General features: G+C 38.3%; 1 protein-coding gene across 1 annotated transcript in view; it reads right to left on the reverse strand.

Annotated features, from left to right (window-relative positions):
* The window catches only part of LOC140202441 (uncharacterized), a 78,300-nt gene that overhangs the window by 43,161 nt on the left and 20,798 nt on the right, over positions 1-14,341 (reverse strand). Inside the window, exons 18-27 of the mRNA XM_072267308.1 lie at positions 13,735-13,896; positions 12,450-12,658; positions 9,888-9,991; positions 7,421-7,539; positions 6,153-6,311; positions 5,178-5,380; positions 2,960-3,048; positions 1,717-1,847; positions 1,458-1,579; positions 438-588 (exon numbers count right to left, since the gene is read on the reverse strand). Coding sequence (XP_072123409.1) covers positions 438-588; positions 1,458-1,579; positions 1,717-1,847; positions 2,960-3,048; positions 5,178-5,380; positions 6,153-6,311; positions 7,421-7,539; positions 9,888-9,991; positions 12,450-12,658; positions 13,735-13,896 — 1,449 coding nt within the window. The remainder of the gene's footprint in view (positions 1-437; positions 589-1,457; positions 1,580-1,716; positions 1,848-2,959; positions 3,049-5,177; positions 5,381-6,152; positions 6,312-7,420; positions 7,540-9,887; positions 9,992-12,449; positions 12,659-13,734; positions 13,897-14,341) is intronic.

Raw genomic sequence — 14,341 nt, forward strand, 5'->3', positions numbered from 1 at the left:
TCAAGCCACCCCATCTGGCACCAACAATCATTCTACAGTCAAAGTCACTTACAGATCACATTCCTTTCCCCTTTTGATGTGTGGACTGAATAACAGCTGAACCTCTTGACATGCTTTTATACATGTGATTGGCTGATTAGATATTTTCATTATTGAGGTGTACAGGTAATGAAGTAGCTACTAAGTGCAGGTGCTCCCTCTTGCTGAGTAATGAATTACACTGTCATGATCCATGTTTTGGGGGGCAGGTTACAGTGGTAGCACTGAGAGCTCAGGAATAGAATAACAAGACTTACTGCAGCCACTCTCCCCCCCACCCCAGCACTTCCCAACATAATTATATAAATGGAACAGAGGTACATTATGAAGAATAGTGGAAGTTCTAGCCTTATGAAAACGTAATTGCCATCAACTTCCACGATACCAATTCTTCCTACCTGTATCTGATCATCTGTTGGTGCAGTTCCATTAGTGCTTGGGCTCTGGCAGGCTTCGTTTGATTTTACAAGCAGAGCGAAAGCCTCCTCAGTGTTTAAAGATTGAACCAAAGGTGTGCCGACAATAAAACAAACCAAGCTGTCAGGAATGCTGTGCAAGGAAAAATAAAGTAAAAAAATCCAATGATTCAGAGATCAGTATAATTGAAAAACATAGCACAGCACATTGAATAGAACTCTTACACCATCACATATTGTAAACCTTTGGTGTTCTCATATTATATTCTTTTATTTGTGCAATATTTTGTCTTCATTTTGTTTTACATTTACTTTTTGATATTTCAATGGTATTAGGATACAAAGCAAATTGATATTTTTACAGATTAAGACTGGGCTGCCAGCGGATGGTGCTGGAGTTCATAGGTCTAATCAAGGTTTAATCAGCCTGGTTTGTGGATTGGACTCTAGTTCACGTTATGGTGTGTTTCTGGTTTCTGGACACTCCTCTTCATGTTGCTGTTTTGTGCACTTTTGATTGGGGCGGACTAGCGCTGCGGCCTGCAGATAGCGAGAGACGGGCCGCTGGATTGAACAGAACTGAGCTGAACTCAATACGCTTTGACCTTTTGATGTCTTTGTGATCTGGTGCCTTGTGTTCTGTGTTTGTCACTTGTTTTTCTTGCCGTTTGTGCAATTTGTTCTTTTTTTTTTGTACATTGGGGATTTGATACTTTTCTTTAAATGGGTTTCATGGTTTTCATTGTTTCGTGGCTGTCTGTGAGAAGACAAATATCAGGGTTGTATACTGTATACACACTTTGATCATAAATATATTTTGAATCTTTGTATCTTGAATCTTTGAATTGAGCTAGTTTTGGTAAACTTTTATTACTACAGAAAAAGCTTTTAAATATTCCCTGATTTCAGGAAAGAAAATCAATCTAGTATGTAAGTTTGTTTTACCCACACTGATGTAAATATCACTTGTTTACTAGTTTGCAGGTTGCAGATAATACATGCCTTGTGACGTTAATGTTCACATTTGTGAATAGAGTGTTGGCATAAAAGCTTTGCACTTCCTTTGGTAGATTAAGACTCCTCAGAAGAAACAGATTTTTCTGGTCGGCTGCAAATAGCTTCAACTGTAGGAAACAGTAATAGTATTATTAGAACTTCCACTGCAAATATCATGTTTAAGCACCAGTGATGTCAATTGTGCAAGTAAGAGATGAAGGAATGTACAATAAATAAAACCTCTAATTAACATAGTGATACATACTGTTTCCGTATCTGTCAGCAAAGCCAGGTCATCTGTGCTTGTATAAATCAGAAATTTCCCAAAATAATTGGCAAACCAAGCAGTAGAGTTTAAAACTGGATCACTTGCATTATAACATCTTGGTTTGGGACCTAAGCAAGCAAAGGAACAATAATCATAACAGAGCAAAACATTATATTCTTCAGGTTTCGTGGCTATAAAACAACACGCACTGACATTGGACCCCAGAGGGTGCGAGAGCCATTTTGTCTCAGTCCCAGTACCAATGGAATTTCACGCCCAGGGTTGCAGATTGGGTGGGCTGAATGGCCAAATTCTCTTCCGATGTCTAATGATGTTACGCCCATGTCTCATGAAATCCCATTTAATTATTCACCATGGTCTGTTAAGTGGGAATATTTTCATGATGGACATACACCTGGCAATGTTGTGCCCCTGAACAATGGACAATGCCGCTTGCTGCAGTTCATTACCCAGTGACAGGGAAAACTGGCTTTACAGCCTTAAGTCAAGGCTTTCTCTCGTGACGAGGGAGCTGTTTTGAGTCGTTGCCATCCAAATGTAAGGTGCAGCCGCAGCATTTATAATTTGTCTGTAATGAGGGGTCAGGTAGATCAGCACCTTGGAAGCAGTCATTATGCTGAATAAGGCACAGCAATGTCAAATATCATTGAGCTGCACTCCTAGAGGCAAATAGTTTGATTCTTTTTCCCTCATGATTACTTCGAACTACAAAAAATGGATTGAAGGATTTGAGTGTGAAGGTTACAACCTTTACTACTCTGTTGGTTTATTCTGGCCTGGAATAGGCTCAGTGAACCAGTGCCTAATCCAATCACTCCTGATCCATAAGATGCTCCAACAGAAGGCGATAGCAGCCACTGGGTTTATTGGGGAAACAGCAAGTATTTAACATAATGGAAATGATCGATGTGTAGCAGCATTGGGACATGGGCTATCTCATTGGTTGTGGGCGGATTTCACAGCTAGTAAAGTCTGTGTCCGTATGATCACTACAATATCCGCCCCGTGCCCGACAATGATTGTACAAGAATCGAGATTACTTGAGGATCCTACTTTACCTGGGTGGGATCCAAGCAGCAAATAATTTGAGGACTTTTATGGTCCTCCCTCTATTTGTCATTGTATTTGTAAAAGTGGTAAGAGAGAAGAGTGAAAAGATCAAACAGTAAAACAACAGAACTCAGTTTTCACCAATATTGCACAAAATTCAAAGGAATACCTGCACTGAGATAATCTCTAATGCTGTTGTACATTTGTCGCTGAACATTTTCTGGAAACTTCAAAATGTGTGCATTCAGAGTCCGTACTCTAAATGGAGAAAAGTCAAAAATGTGAGAACTATATATTTTAATAATTATCACAAAGATTTGAATTTGTATGCAAATAGGTCAACATTCAAACTGAATGGATCGAAAGTCAAAAGAGATTACTGCCTCCTCCATTACACAGATCTAATAATGATGATATTAAATAGAACCTGTCACTTGAAAGATAATCCTTTTGCAGGTGCAGTTGTCAACATTTGCCTGTAAAAGAACTAGTGCACTACTGAATTAAGGGACGAAGAAATGTGGAAATTAAATAAAACTGATCAATTTTATGATAAACACAAAAGATTCTGCAGTTGCTAGAAATTCAGAGTAGCACACACACACACAAATTGCTGGAAGAACTCAGCAGGAATAAGGAGATGACTTTTTGGGCTGAGACCCTTCAAAAGGTCTCAACCCAAAACATTGAATCTTTATTTCTTTCCACAGATGCTGCCTGATCCCATGCATTCCTCAGCATTTTGTGTGTTACTCTTAATTTTAAGATCTGCGACTTGTTTCTTCACTTGATAATCCCATTCAGTCAGCTGTATTCCAGGGCAGCCCCGATCGCAGGGTCAGAGAGAGATACAGTACAGGAACAGCCCATGTCTTTTCCAACCATTTTTACACAAATTCTATCATAATCCATTTTATTCTTCCCAATTACTCATTAATGACAGCTCTCCTCTTAGATTCTACCACTCATCTTCAAAGTAGAGGCCATTTACAGCAGTCAATAAGTGTGTTTACATTTACAGTTTTGGGGTGCAAGAGGAAATCAGAGCACCCAAATGAAAGTCACATGATTACAGGGAGAACAGGCGCACTGCACACAGACAGTGCTGTGGGTTAGGATTGAACCCAGGTTGCTGGAACGATGAGGCAGCAGCCCAGCTGTGCTATTTTATCACAGACTGACTGCTGATAATTGGACTGCTCAGCTGGGGCACTTTCTCTTGCTGTATTATTTAGGTGGTAGCAGCTTTGTACTGGCTTTGCAACTGTGGTCAAGTCGGACAGTTCTCATCAGCCTTAGAATGTTGTGAAGTCAAAAGCATTGCATTGCAGGGACTCAGCACAGAGTTATGGGCAAACACTCCAACTCAGTACTGAGGATATACTGAATATCTTCATGTTGCTATATTCATCAGTCATTACTGCTCCCTCAGATGAGTGTGGAAGATGCTGTGGCACCGTTTAAAGGAAGAGCAAGGAACTCCCTCCAGAGCTACTGCCTGCCCTCCTGAGAATTCCCAGCATTTTCTGCTTTGATTTCCCAAACCCAAAGTTCTTCAGCTTGTATGAACGGCATGGAACCATTGAGAGTCTGGAGAGTAAAACTGTAATAGTACCAATGTCAAACAAGAGAAAATCTGCAGATGCTGGGAAACCCAAGCAACACACACACAAAGTGCTGGAGGAACCCAGCAGGCCAGGCAGCATCTATGTGAAAAAAACTACAGTCATCATTTTGGGCCGAGACCCTTTGGCAGGACTGGAGGAAAAAAGATGAGTAGATTTAAAAGGTGGAGGGAGAGAGAAACAAAGATGATAGGTGAAACTGGGAGGGGGTGGGATGAAGTAAAGAGCTGGGAAGTTGATTGGTGAAAGAAATACAGGGCTAGAGAAGGGGGAATCTGGTAGGTGGGGATAGAAGGCCATTGGAAGAAAGAAAAGTACCGACGTGTTTTTAACTGGCAATTTTTGAGTCTTGTGAACATGAGTCAAAGAATTAACATGCAGAGATTTTTTAAAGTGGAAGTTCCCAACAGAAACTGATGCTTTACTTAGTGACGTAATATATGGGCAGATTTACTTGTGAGGCAAAGGAAAGATACATGTGGACATCACATATTTTTGAAAGGAATGTTATTTGTTACAGCTAATAATAAACTGAATAAATAATATCCCTTGGGGTTGGTGACTGTGAACTCCATTTCCTCAAGAGCACAGAAGTAAAATAGGATTCAAAATTCCTTAAGAAAATTGAACTATGGTTACCTTCAAAAACTACTCAAAATTTTTTTCAGTGTCTCACAGTAAATTGTCAACTCACTGCACATTAGTCAATAGTTAAAATGCTTCAACAAGATGAATTGTGAATAAGTAAACTTGAATACTTACACGATTGGAGCTCCACTGCAGCTGATATTGGTCAGAAGCATTTTGGTCAGATTTCCATTCAGTTGTGGAATCAGAAGTTCAAGTCTAGTATCTAGCCAGATCTGAAGCTCTCTTTCATTAGAACTGGAAATTATTGGTTCAGCAGTGTTTAGGACTTCACTCAATAAAATGGTTGCCACCGCTGGGGACAATGATATATTGTTCTAGAAAAGTGAGCGATCAGAATTAGAGGCACTACATTCTGTCAAATTAATGGCGCACATTACTCAAATTCACAAGCATAACATTCCTCAATTTGTAAGTTGCTGGGATGCTTTCAAATTGTTACCAATAATTAAGATTTTCCATTTACCATTGCACCGCATTGAATCCTAGTCTGGTTGGGACAGAAGGATCACCAGATTTATCCTCAGAATGGCGGATGGAAAAGAGCTTGTTGGAGTTGTCCTATGAGAAGGGACTAAAATGACCAAACCTATAATCTACGGAACTTAAAAGGAAGACCACTGGAACGTACAACATTCATGCTACGCTTGACAGGGTTAAATGGAAAGACGATGTTTTCTCTGACTGGGGTACTAAAATAAGGTGCCAGCTACTCAGGATAAAATTAGAAGAAATTGTTTCCCTCTGGTACATGTTGATTCTTTTGAATTTTCCACTCAGAGAGCTAAGGCGGCTTAACTAATGAGAATATTCATGATAGAGAACTGTACAATACAGTATATTCAGAGATTCAAATATATGGAATTAGTACAGAAAGGTGGTGCTGTGATAAAAGATTAGCGATAAAATAACAATTAGCTTCTCATACTTGTTCATGAGATGTCCTACTACATGGGTAATGAGTTATTTGGCAAATTCTCACAGGGTACAAGATCACTTCCAATAATGCACCTTACAAAATTCACATTGTTAAAATAGTGTTTCCCCACAGAAGTCTACACACTATGCTTAACTGTTGCCACTTCTCACCTGCTTTGCCTCTTGACTGAAAACATCCATGAATTGAGTAATATCATTGACTGAGATCCTGTTCATGATCTTCTGTACATCGACAGAATTGTTCAGAATTCCTCTGCTCGCAGATAATTGGGCAAGTTGTTTGACGGTGAGCAAATCTACAACATCAAGCTAGAACAAAAATAACATACCTTATTCATACATAATATTGGATGTTCTCACTGGAGTCTATTTCCTCAAATGTTACTGATTGTTCTTGATTTTGTTATTTTCAAGCACAGCTTTTTTACTAGAAAATGAATCAGAAAACTATACTCCACTGGAACACTAATATAAACTGACAAGCACAAATAGATATTGATTCACACACAAGTTCACAGTTTGTAACCTAACATAAACCTTGTACTCATAGACTCTCCCAAAGTGAGGATTTTCTCCGGGGCTGGTGTAGCCTGGGTGATTTGCTAGGCTGAAGTAGCTAGCAATACATTTTGAGTACAGGGCTAAACAACAAACTTATCATCTATGCAAATATATAACTTTACTTTGATGTAAAAATGCACCTTAATGCACCGTTACCATAGTTCAACAGTTGAACTTCATCAGTAGCTCAAAAATGTCACACAACAAATTGATCACCTGTTTTACATCAACTTTCTTTAGATCAACTCTCACGTTTGTCATGAAAATGAGGTTAACAGTACAGTAGAGTAGGATTTTGGAAGCTGGATATTTTTAAAATTTGCAATATAGGACTTGCATTCTTTGACTTTGTTTCAGACTGAGCACCTCTTAAGTAAATCTCTCTTATATTCTTTAAGAAGGATTTCTATTGTCAGAGAAACAAACAGATGAACTTGTGGGTTATTCAGAAATGCTACCTAAAACTTAACAAGATCCTTATATCTTTCTATATATCTGCTTTTCTTCCTACTAAAATTAATCGTCAGTAATATCGTAAGACCTTAGATTTTAATCATTTATTTTGCTAGATTTCATATTGGTTGTGAAAGGGTGTCTATGGCTTTAAAACTACAACCTTATTATGCGTGATTCCATATGATTAACTGCTTTCTGAGCTATAGAATTTGTCTGTGAAGGTTTGCACAACCACCTTACAGACTCCTTGGATTATACAGCCGTACTGTGTTCCAGTCCTTGAGGTTGTCCTGTTCCTCACCCAACAAATTACAGAGAGAACACAGAAATTACTGGTTCAGGTTTTTTAAAAAAAAATGGTAACATGCATTATACTTTCCTAGACAATCTAAAGAACTTACTCCCGTAAAATTGCTGTTCAGAGATGTTAGTTCACTGTATTGAGATTGGGACCGGAATTGGCCGAAGTTCTTTAGTATCCAGTTTCGGCTGTCAGCAACGTTTTTAGTGCACGCAGTACCTGCAAGCAGAAGGTGGATCAAGGTTACGAGGTATCACACTTTACTCAGAAGTGTAACTTTAGTAACTTTACACCGTAGTAAACTGGTGGGCACTGTAGACCAGCAGGTCAGGCAGTATCTATGGAGAGGAATGAACAGTTGATGTTTTGTACCGTGACATTTCATTAGGACTGTGATGGGTCTTGGCCCAAAACATCGACTGTTTATTCCTTTCCACAGATGTTGCCTGACCTGCTGTGTTCTACCTGTAGGGTTTTCAATCTCTCCTACACATTCTGAAGCAATAACCCCAGTTTGAAGAATAACTGAAATATAGCAAGCTGGAATAAACACACTGTTCATTGTTAATTTTAGACCCCTTTCAACAGGAATGAATAAAAGCAGGTTGAGAACATTCCTGCATCCAAATTTAATATATATTTATTTATTTATTTCAAGATACAGCACGGTAAGGGACCCTTTGGTTTCAATGAACCTGCACTGCCCAAATACACCCATGTGACCTACTAACCCCTACGTATATCTTGTACCATGTGACCTATTAACCTGTACATATATCTTGTACCATGTGACCTACTAATCCGTACGTATATCTTGTACCATGTGACCTACTAACCCGTACGTATATCTTATACCATGTGACCTAGTAACCCATATGTATATCTTGGAGGAAACTGGAGAACGCCGAGGAAATCCATGTGACCATGAAGAGAATGTACAACGTCCTTACATACAGCAGAGGAATTGAAACCATGAGGCTAGAGGTGTAATAGTGTTACACCATATGCTAGGCTGCCATGCCGCCCGATACTCTGGCTAATATATTAAATAAAATAAAAATAATAAAAGCAGTATTTCCCCTGTTACTAAATTTAAGATTTATAGGAAATGTGTCCCGGTACTATCTATATACATCCTGATTCTGTTCTTATCCAGGGACGTATTGCGATCTCCATTTTGAACGAACTCCGTGACTGAACCATTTCATTTCTCCAAGGAAGGCCTTCTAAGTAATGAAGATTCCTATCTCAACAAGCTCCTACATAACTACATACAGTAAGACAAGACAACTTTATGCCAATAGTCAAATACTCTTGTAATGAGGGTCAACATACCAGTTGCCTTCCTAATTGCTTGCTATATTTATATTTTACCTTTTCATGGCTCATACACAAGAACACCTCTGCAACCTTGACAACAATAATTCCCACATACCATCATTTAAAAATAAATTATGTGAGCACAGACTCCAAATACTGTACTTGTTTAACTTCTCTATAATTTCCTTAATTCTATATCAATGTTCAGTTGGAAGAACCATAAACAGGGTTAGTTAGAGGATATTTCTTCCTCAAGTTCCAATGGGCAGGTTTAGGTCAATTGGTCATGGCACAGAAAGTACAAATAGCACATCACATACTAATGGGTCACAACTTGGGTACTCTGTCCAGAATCAGTGACCGTAGAAACCTCCCACATGGATTTACCTAGCCTGGATGAGGAGGGTCAATTTCACTGGCCCTCAGCATCCTCAACTCCAGTAACATGCTCTTGGCAGCACCAGGAGCTTAGGGAGTGAAGTCTGAAGCTCCAGCCTGAAACACCCTTCAAAGCTGAACAGCTGGCAAAGACTCAGCCCCAGCTTTGGCTGCTGTTGAAACACACAATGTTGATCAGAAATATTTAAAACAATTAAATGTGTTTTAATCTAAAACAAAAACAATTAAAACTAAGAAATCAAGAAAACATTTTAAATCTTTATATAAAAGAATGAAGTAAATTTAAAAATACCTAAAACTCTTGAGAATAATTGAAACCATTAAAAACAACAAACGAATTTTCCTTTCTCTACGAAAATCAAACTGATAATCCCGACATCCTGCAAGTTTGTTCCTTTCAGATTCCTTCACACTGTCACTTGTTGATGGTATAGTGGGCATAGCATCCCTCCGGTTTGCTGCAAGGCTGCCAGAGTTTCAGCAAATCCAGTTATTTCTCTGTTGGCTCCAGTGTTTTTTTTGCTCTTGTTTCTTGGTCAGCACAAAATTGCACATGCTCATAACTAAAATTGGAATGATAATTGGACTTTTCTGTTAGTAGAAATTTGTTATTGTTTCTTTATTTGATGTCCAGTGAAGCAGTGGAGGCTTCCTCAGTAAATATACTTAAGACAAGGTTGGATAATCTTACATAGTAGGGGAATTAAGGGTTATGGGGAAAAGGCAGGCAGGTGGAGGTGAGTCCGTGGCCAGATCAGCCATGATCTTATTGAATGGTGGAGCAGGCTCAACAGGCCAGATGGGCAACTCCTGCTCCTATTTCTTATGTTGTAATGTCTGCATTTTACCTGTTGTGTTTAGCTGGTTGGAGAGGTAAGTTGATATAAATGTGTTAACATTTTTAATCTGCAACGATGATAAACTCGGATAAACATTGTCCAGTCCTTTAATTCTGCATAAATTACAAAAGATTGCAAAAATTAAATAGATATTTTACAATAAGATTTTAACAATAGCAAACTTCACGCATTTTGGTATCCAGTAAAGTTACTTTGCTTTTATTTGTGAAATTATAATAATATTGAATAAATTGTCTGTAATCTGGCTCCAATTTTTTTAAAAACTCTGCATTAAATAGTACTAGAAATTTTTCTCCACGGTGTGCAAAACATTGTTCATATGTCTATATTCTATTTTGAACAGCAGTAAGAAATGCTTTTGATCTAAAACATCCAGGGACAGAATACATTTGAGTAGAAATAATAACAGAGTTTAAGTAGTAACAATGACAAAGTGGATGTACTATTACATAACCACATAAAAATTACAGCATGAGCATTAATCAAGAAATAAAGGAAGCTTACATCACAGTATTTAATAATTGGGCCAAAGTTTAATCTCTATATTGATTGGTCTAATCAAATTAGCAAAGGTACTCTTGGGGAGGAGTTCATGGGATGCGATAGACACTTGTTTCTGGAATAATCAGTGAACAGGCTATTTAAGACTGGTCATGTATAACAAGATGGGTTTAATTAGTGATTCCTTTCAAAGGATCCTCTGAGGATCCTCTGGTGAGGCTGAATCTGGAGTATTGTGTTCAGTTTTGGTCACCAAATTACAGGAAGGATATAAATAAGGTTGAAAGAGTGCAGAGAAGGTTTACAAGGATGTTGCTGAGACTTGAGAAACTCAGTTACAGAGAAAGGTTGAATAGGTTAGGACTTTATTCCCTGGAGCGTAGAAGAATGAGGGGAGATTTGATAGAGGTATATAAAATTATGATGGGTATAGATAGAGTGAATGCAAGCAGGCTTTTTCCACTGAGGCAAGGGGAGAAAAAAAACCCAGAGGACATGGGTTAAGGGTGAGGGGGGAAAAGTTTAAAGGGAACATTAGAGGGGGCTTCTTCACACAGAGAGTGGTGGGAGTATGGAATGAGCTGCCAGACAAGGTGGTAAATGCGGGTTCTTTTTTAACATTTAAGAATAAATTGGACAGGTACATGGATGGGAGGTGTATGGAGGGATATGGTCCGTGTGCAGGTCAGTGGGACTAGGTAGAAAATGGTTTGGCACAGCCAAGAAGGGCCAAAAGGCCTGTTTCTGTGCTGTAGTTCCTATGGTTCTATGGAAAAGAGATCATAATATGCCAGTATTTTACTATCACTTTTCAACATTCTGACCTTCATTGTAAATAAACATCACTATAGAAGTATGAAAAGAAAAGCTGGCTAATGTTGATTAGGAAATTTCAGAAAATGCATGGTGATAGATAAGCAGGGACAGAAATTTCAAGAGTTTTATTATAATTATTAGTAACAATACCTACGACAAACTAGGACTATGGGAAAAGGTGCCTTCTGTTTTCATGGATATCTGCAGAGAGTAAGAATTTCAGGTTGTATACATCCTGTGATAGCAAATGGAACTATTGAATCATGTATTTCTAACTAAGGAGGTTAGACATGATATAAGATTGAAAGAAAGAGAACAAGCTTATAAAAGTAAATGCAAGAATTAGGAAATCTTCCCGGTTAACTAAAACAAAAGTGAAAAAATAAGAAAGTAAACAGCAAAATAGCAAGAAATATATAAACATGTTTTAGTGCTTCCATATACATTTATACATTACACAGGCTAATAATGGGAATTAATAACAGGAAATAAGAAAATGTCAGAGCCACAAAATAAATATTTGTATCTGTCTTCATATAAGATATAAAATGCCTAAATCAAAGCAGGAAGGAGAAATTTAAAGCAATTATCACTGGAGAAGATGTGCAGGGCAAACTAATGGACTAAGCCATTAGCTTCCACCTGATGGAAAATGCAAGACAGAATTCTGAGGGTTGCAGAATTTATTGATGTATTGTCTGTGATCTTTCCAGAGTTCCACACATTCTGAGCAGATGTAACACCATTATTAGAGTGCCTAAATCAAAGCAGGAAGGAGAAATTTAAAGCAATTATCACTGGAGAAGATGTGCAGGGCAAACTAATGGACTAAGCCATCAGTTTCCACCTGATGGAAAATGCAAGACAGAATTCTGAAGGTTGCAGAATTTATTGATGTATTGTCTGTGATCTTTCCAGAGTTCCACACATTCTGAGCAGATGTAACACCATTTTTAGAGAAAAGAGGGAAAGAGAGAGCAGGGATCTATAAGTCAGTTAATCTAATATCTGTCATTCAGAAAATGTTGGAATCCATTATTAAGGAGGAAATAAAATGACATTTAGAATTATGGAGATCAGAAATAATGAAAATGGAACTGAAATCAAGATCAAAATAGCCATGTTTTTAGAGAATGGCAGAACTTGAGGCCTAATGTAGCTTATATTGTTCGCAGTTTAATGTTCTTGTGTTATAACCTTTCTGTAGAACTAGGACAATTGCAGAGTACTTACATGGCTTGGTTTGCCTCACAGCTTATGTTCAAAGGTATGAGGTTGAGATTGCTCGATCGAATGCTGGGCAGCAGAAGCTGCAAGTTAGTCTGGAACCATTTGGCATAGTCTGTGGCATTAAATGCTGGAAACTGGTCTTCTAACTGTTGCATGATCCTAGTCAACATGATGTCTCTTACAGCTGTGTTCTGAATAGCTTGAATACCCCTCTGAAACAAAATGACATTGCATTGAAACTATTCTGACAACCATCTTAATCAATCTAATGATAAATTGTTTTCAAGGATTATTACTTAGTCATTTTTTTCTTACATTTAAAAATTACAAACATTTTAGAAGGCATTTTGAATGACTTTTGCAGTTGACTGAAATGATCAATACAATATTTTTTACTGAGTAAATTGTATGAGCCTCGAAATATGCATCACATTGGCAACATGAAGACAACAGAGGGGACACTGGTAAGGTTTATAAAGTTATGAGGGATATAGATAGGGTAAACTACAGGAAAATTTTCTCTTGTCTGATGTGAATGAATAGAGGACATAAAGTAAGGGGCAGGATATGAAGGGAGGATAGAAGGTGTCCTTCACGAACCAGAGAGTGGCAAGAGTTGAGAATGCACTGCCAAAGAGAGTAATGGAAACAGTCTAATTGACAGCTTCAATGAGGATTTAAATTGCTTTGGCTTAGAAGGTGAAAACCCAGGTGCTGGAAAATGGTAATATGGATGGATGCTTCACTGGTCAGAATGAATGTGATAGTCCACATACCCTGTTTCAAAGCTGTGTCTCTCTACAAATTATACAGTGATGAAGTCTAACATTCCTATTCTGTGTGACCACGCTGCTACATTCAATTGTCAATGAGACCCAAAATATTTAACACAATAGAAACACAGGAGATTCTGCTGGAAATCCAGAGCAACACAGACACGACCATTCACATTTTGTGCACACAAAGGCCTTTTGCAGACAGGCCTCTCTCTGTACACATGGTCACAGTTTGTGCAGGGCGGCCCACTGGTTGCTAAGTTCCATACTATAATACTGCTGCCAATACAGGAATGCAAAATGTAAAATGGCATTGAGGAGATGTGAAAACCTCAACAGATTTATGTTTGTCTGTAAGGGATGAAAATTTATTTGACTTTAGATCCATGCCGACATTTGACGCTTAATTGCGCTCTCAGATGACGGTTAGATAGGGCAGCTAGTAAATGCCGGGGTATGGTCACAACATTCACACTTCAACAAAACAATAATCAAAACATTCACTGATTTACCATCTTCGCATCTGCAACAAAGTACTTCATGTATTCCTTCAGTCCAGTGAAGTTTCTGCTAGCAACCGCATCAAGGATTTCACTGACGTTATTCACGTTGTTCAAAGAGTTCACCGTTAGCTCAGACAGATGTCTTGAACTGAGGAGATCCAGGGCATCAAACTATGGATATATAAAGTCGATAAAGTACATAATTGTCGAAATCAGTACCTTATTTATCACATCATTGTATTAGGTACTGCTTCACTCTACCGTCTAGTAACTTTGTTACTTACCCGAGTATAATGATATCAGGGAAAGATTGTGCTTAATGTGGAAAGTATTACAACATTCTCATTGCCAACTGTCATTGGTGGAGGGAGACAGGCAACCCCGTGTTACTGGGGGCGGGGGGTGGGGACTGGGGACTCCTTGCTTAATGGTATTGGTCCATGGCATAAAAAAATGTTGGAAACTCCTGCACTGGAGTATCAATCTGACACACTGAAGATTAAATCCAGTCACACCATTTAAAAAAAAAGAATGGGTGCAAAGAGGAAAAGCTAATTTAGAAAGAGGCACAACAACTTCTTTCTCTCAGTCCTACACTCCAGTTTAGAATCTTTCC

The sequence above is a fragment of the Mobula birostris genome, chromosome 9 (genome assembly GCF_030028105.1).
Source record: "Mobula birostris isolate sMobBir1 chromosome 9, sMobBir1.hap1, whole genome shotgun sequence".
In the NCBI taxonomy this organism is placed as follows: Eukaryota; Metazoa; Chordata; class Chondrichthyes; order Myliobatiformes; family Myliobatidae; genus Mobula; species Mobula birostris.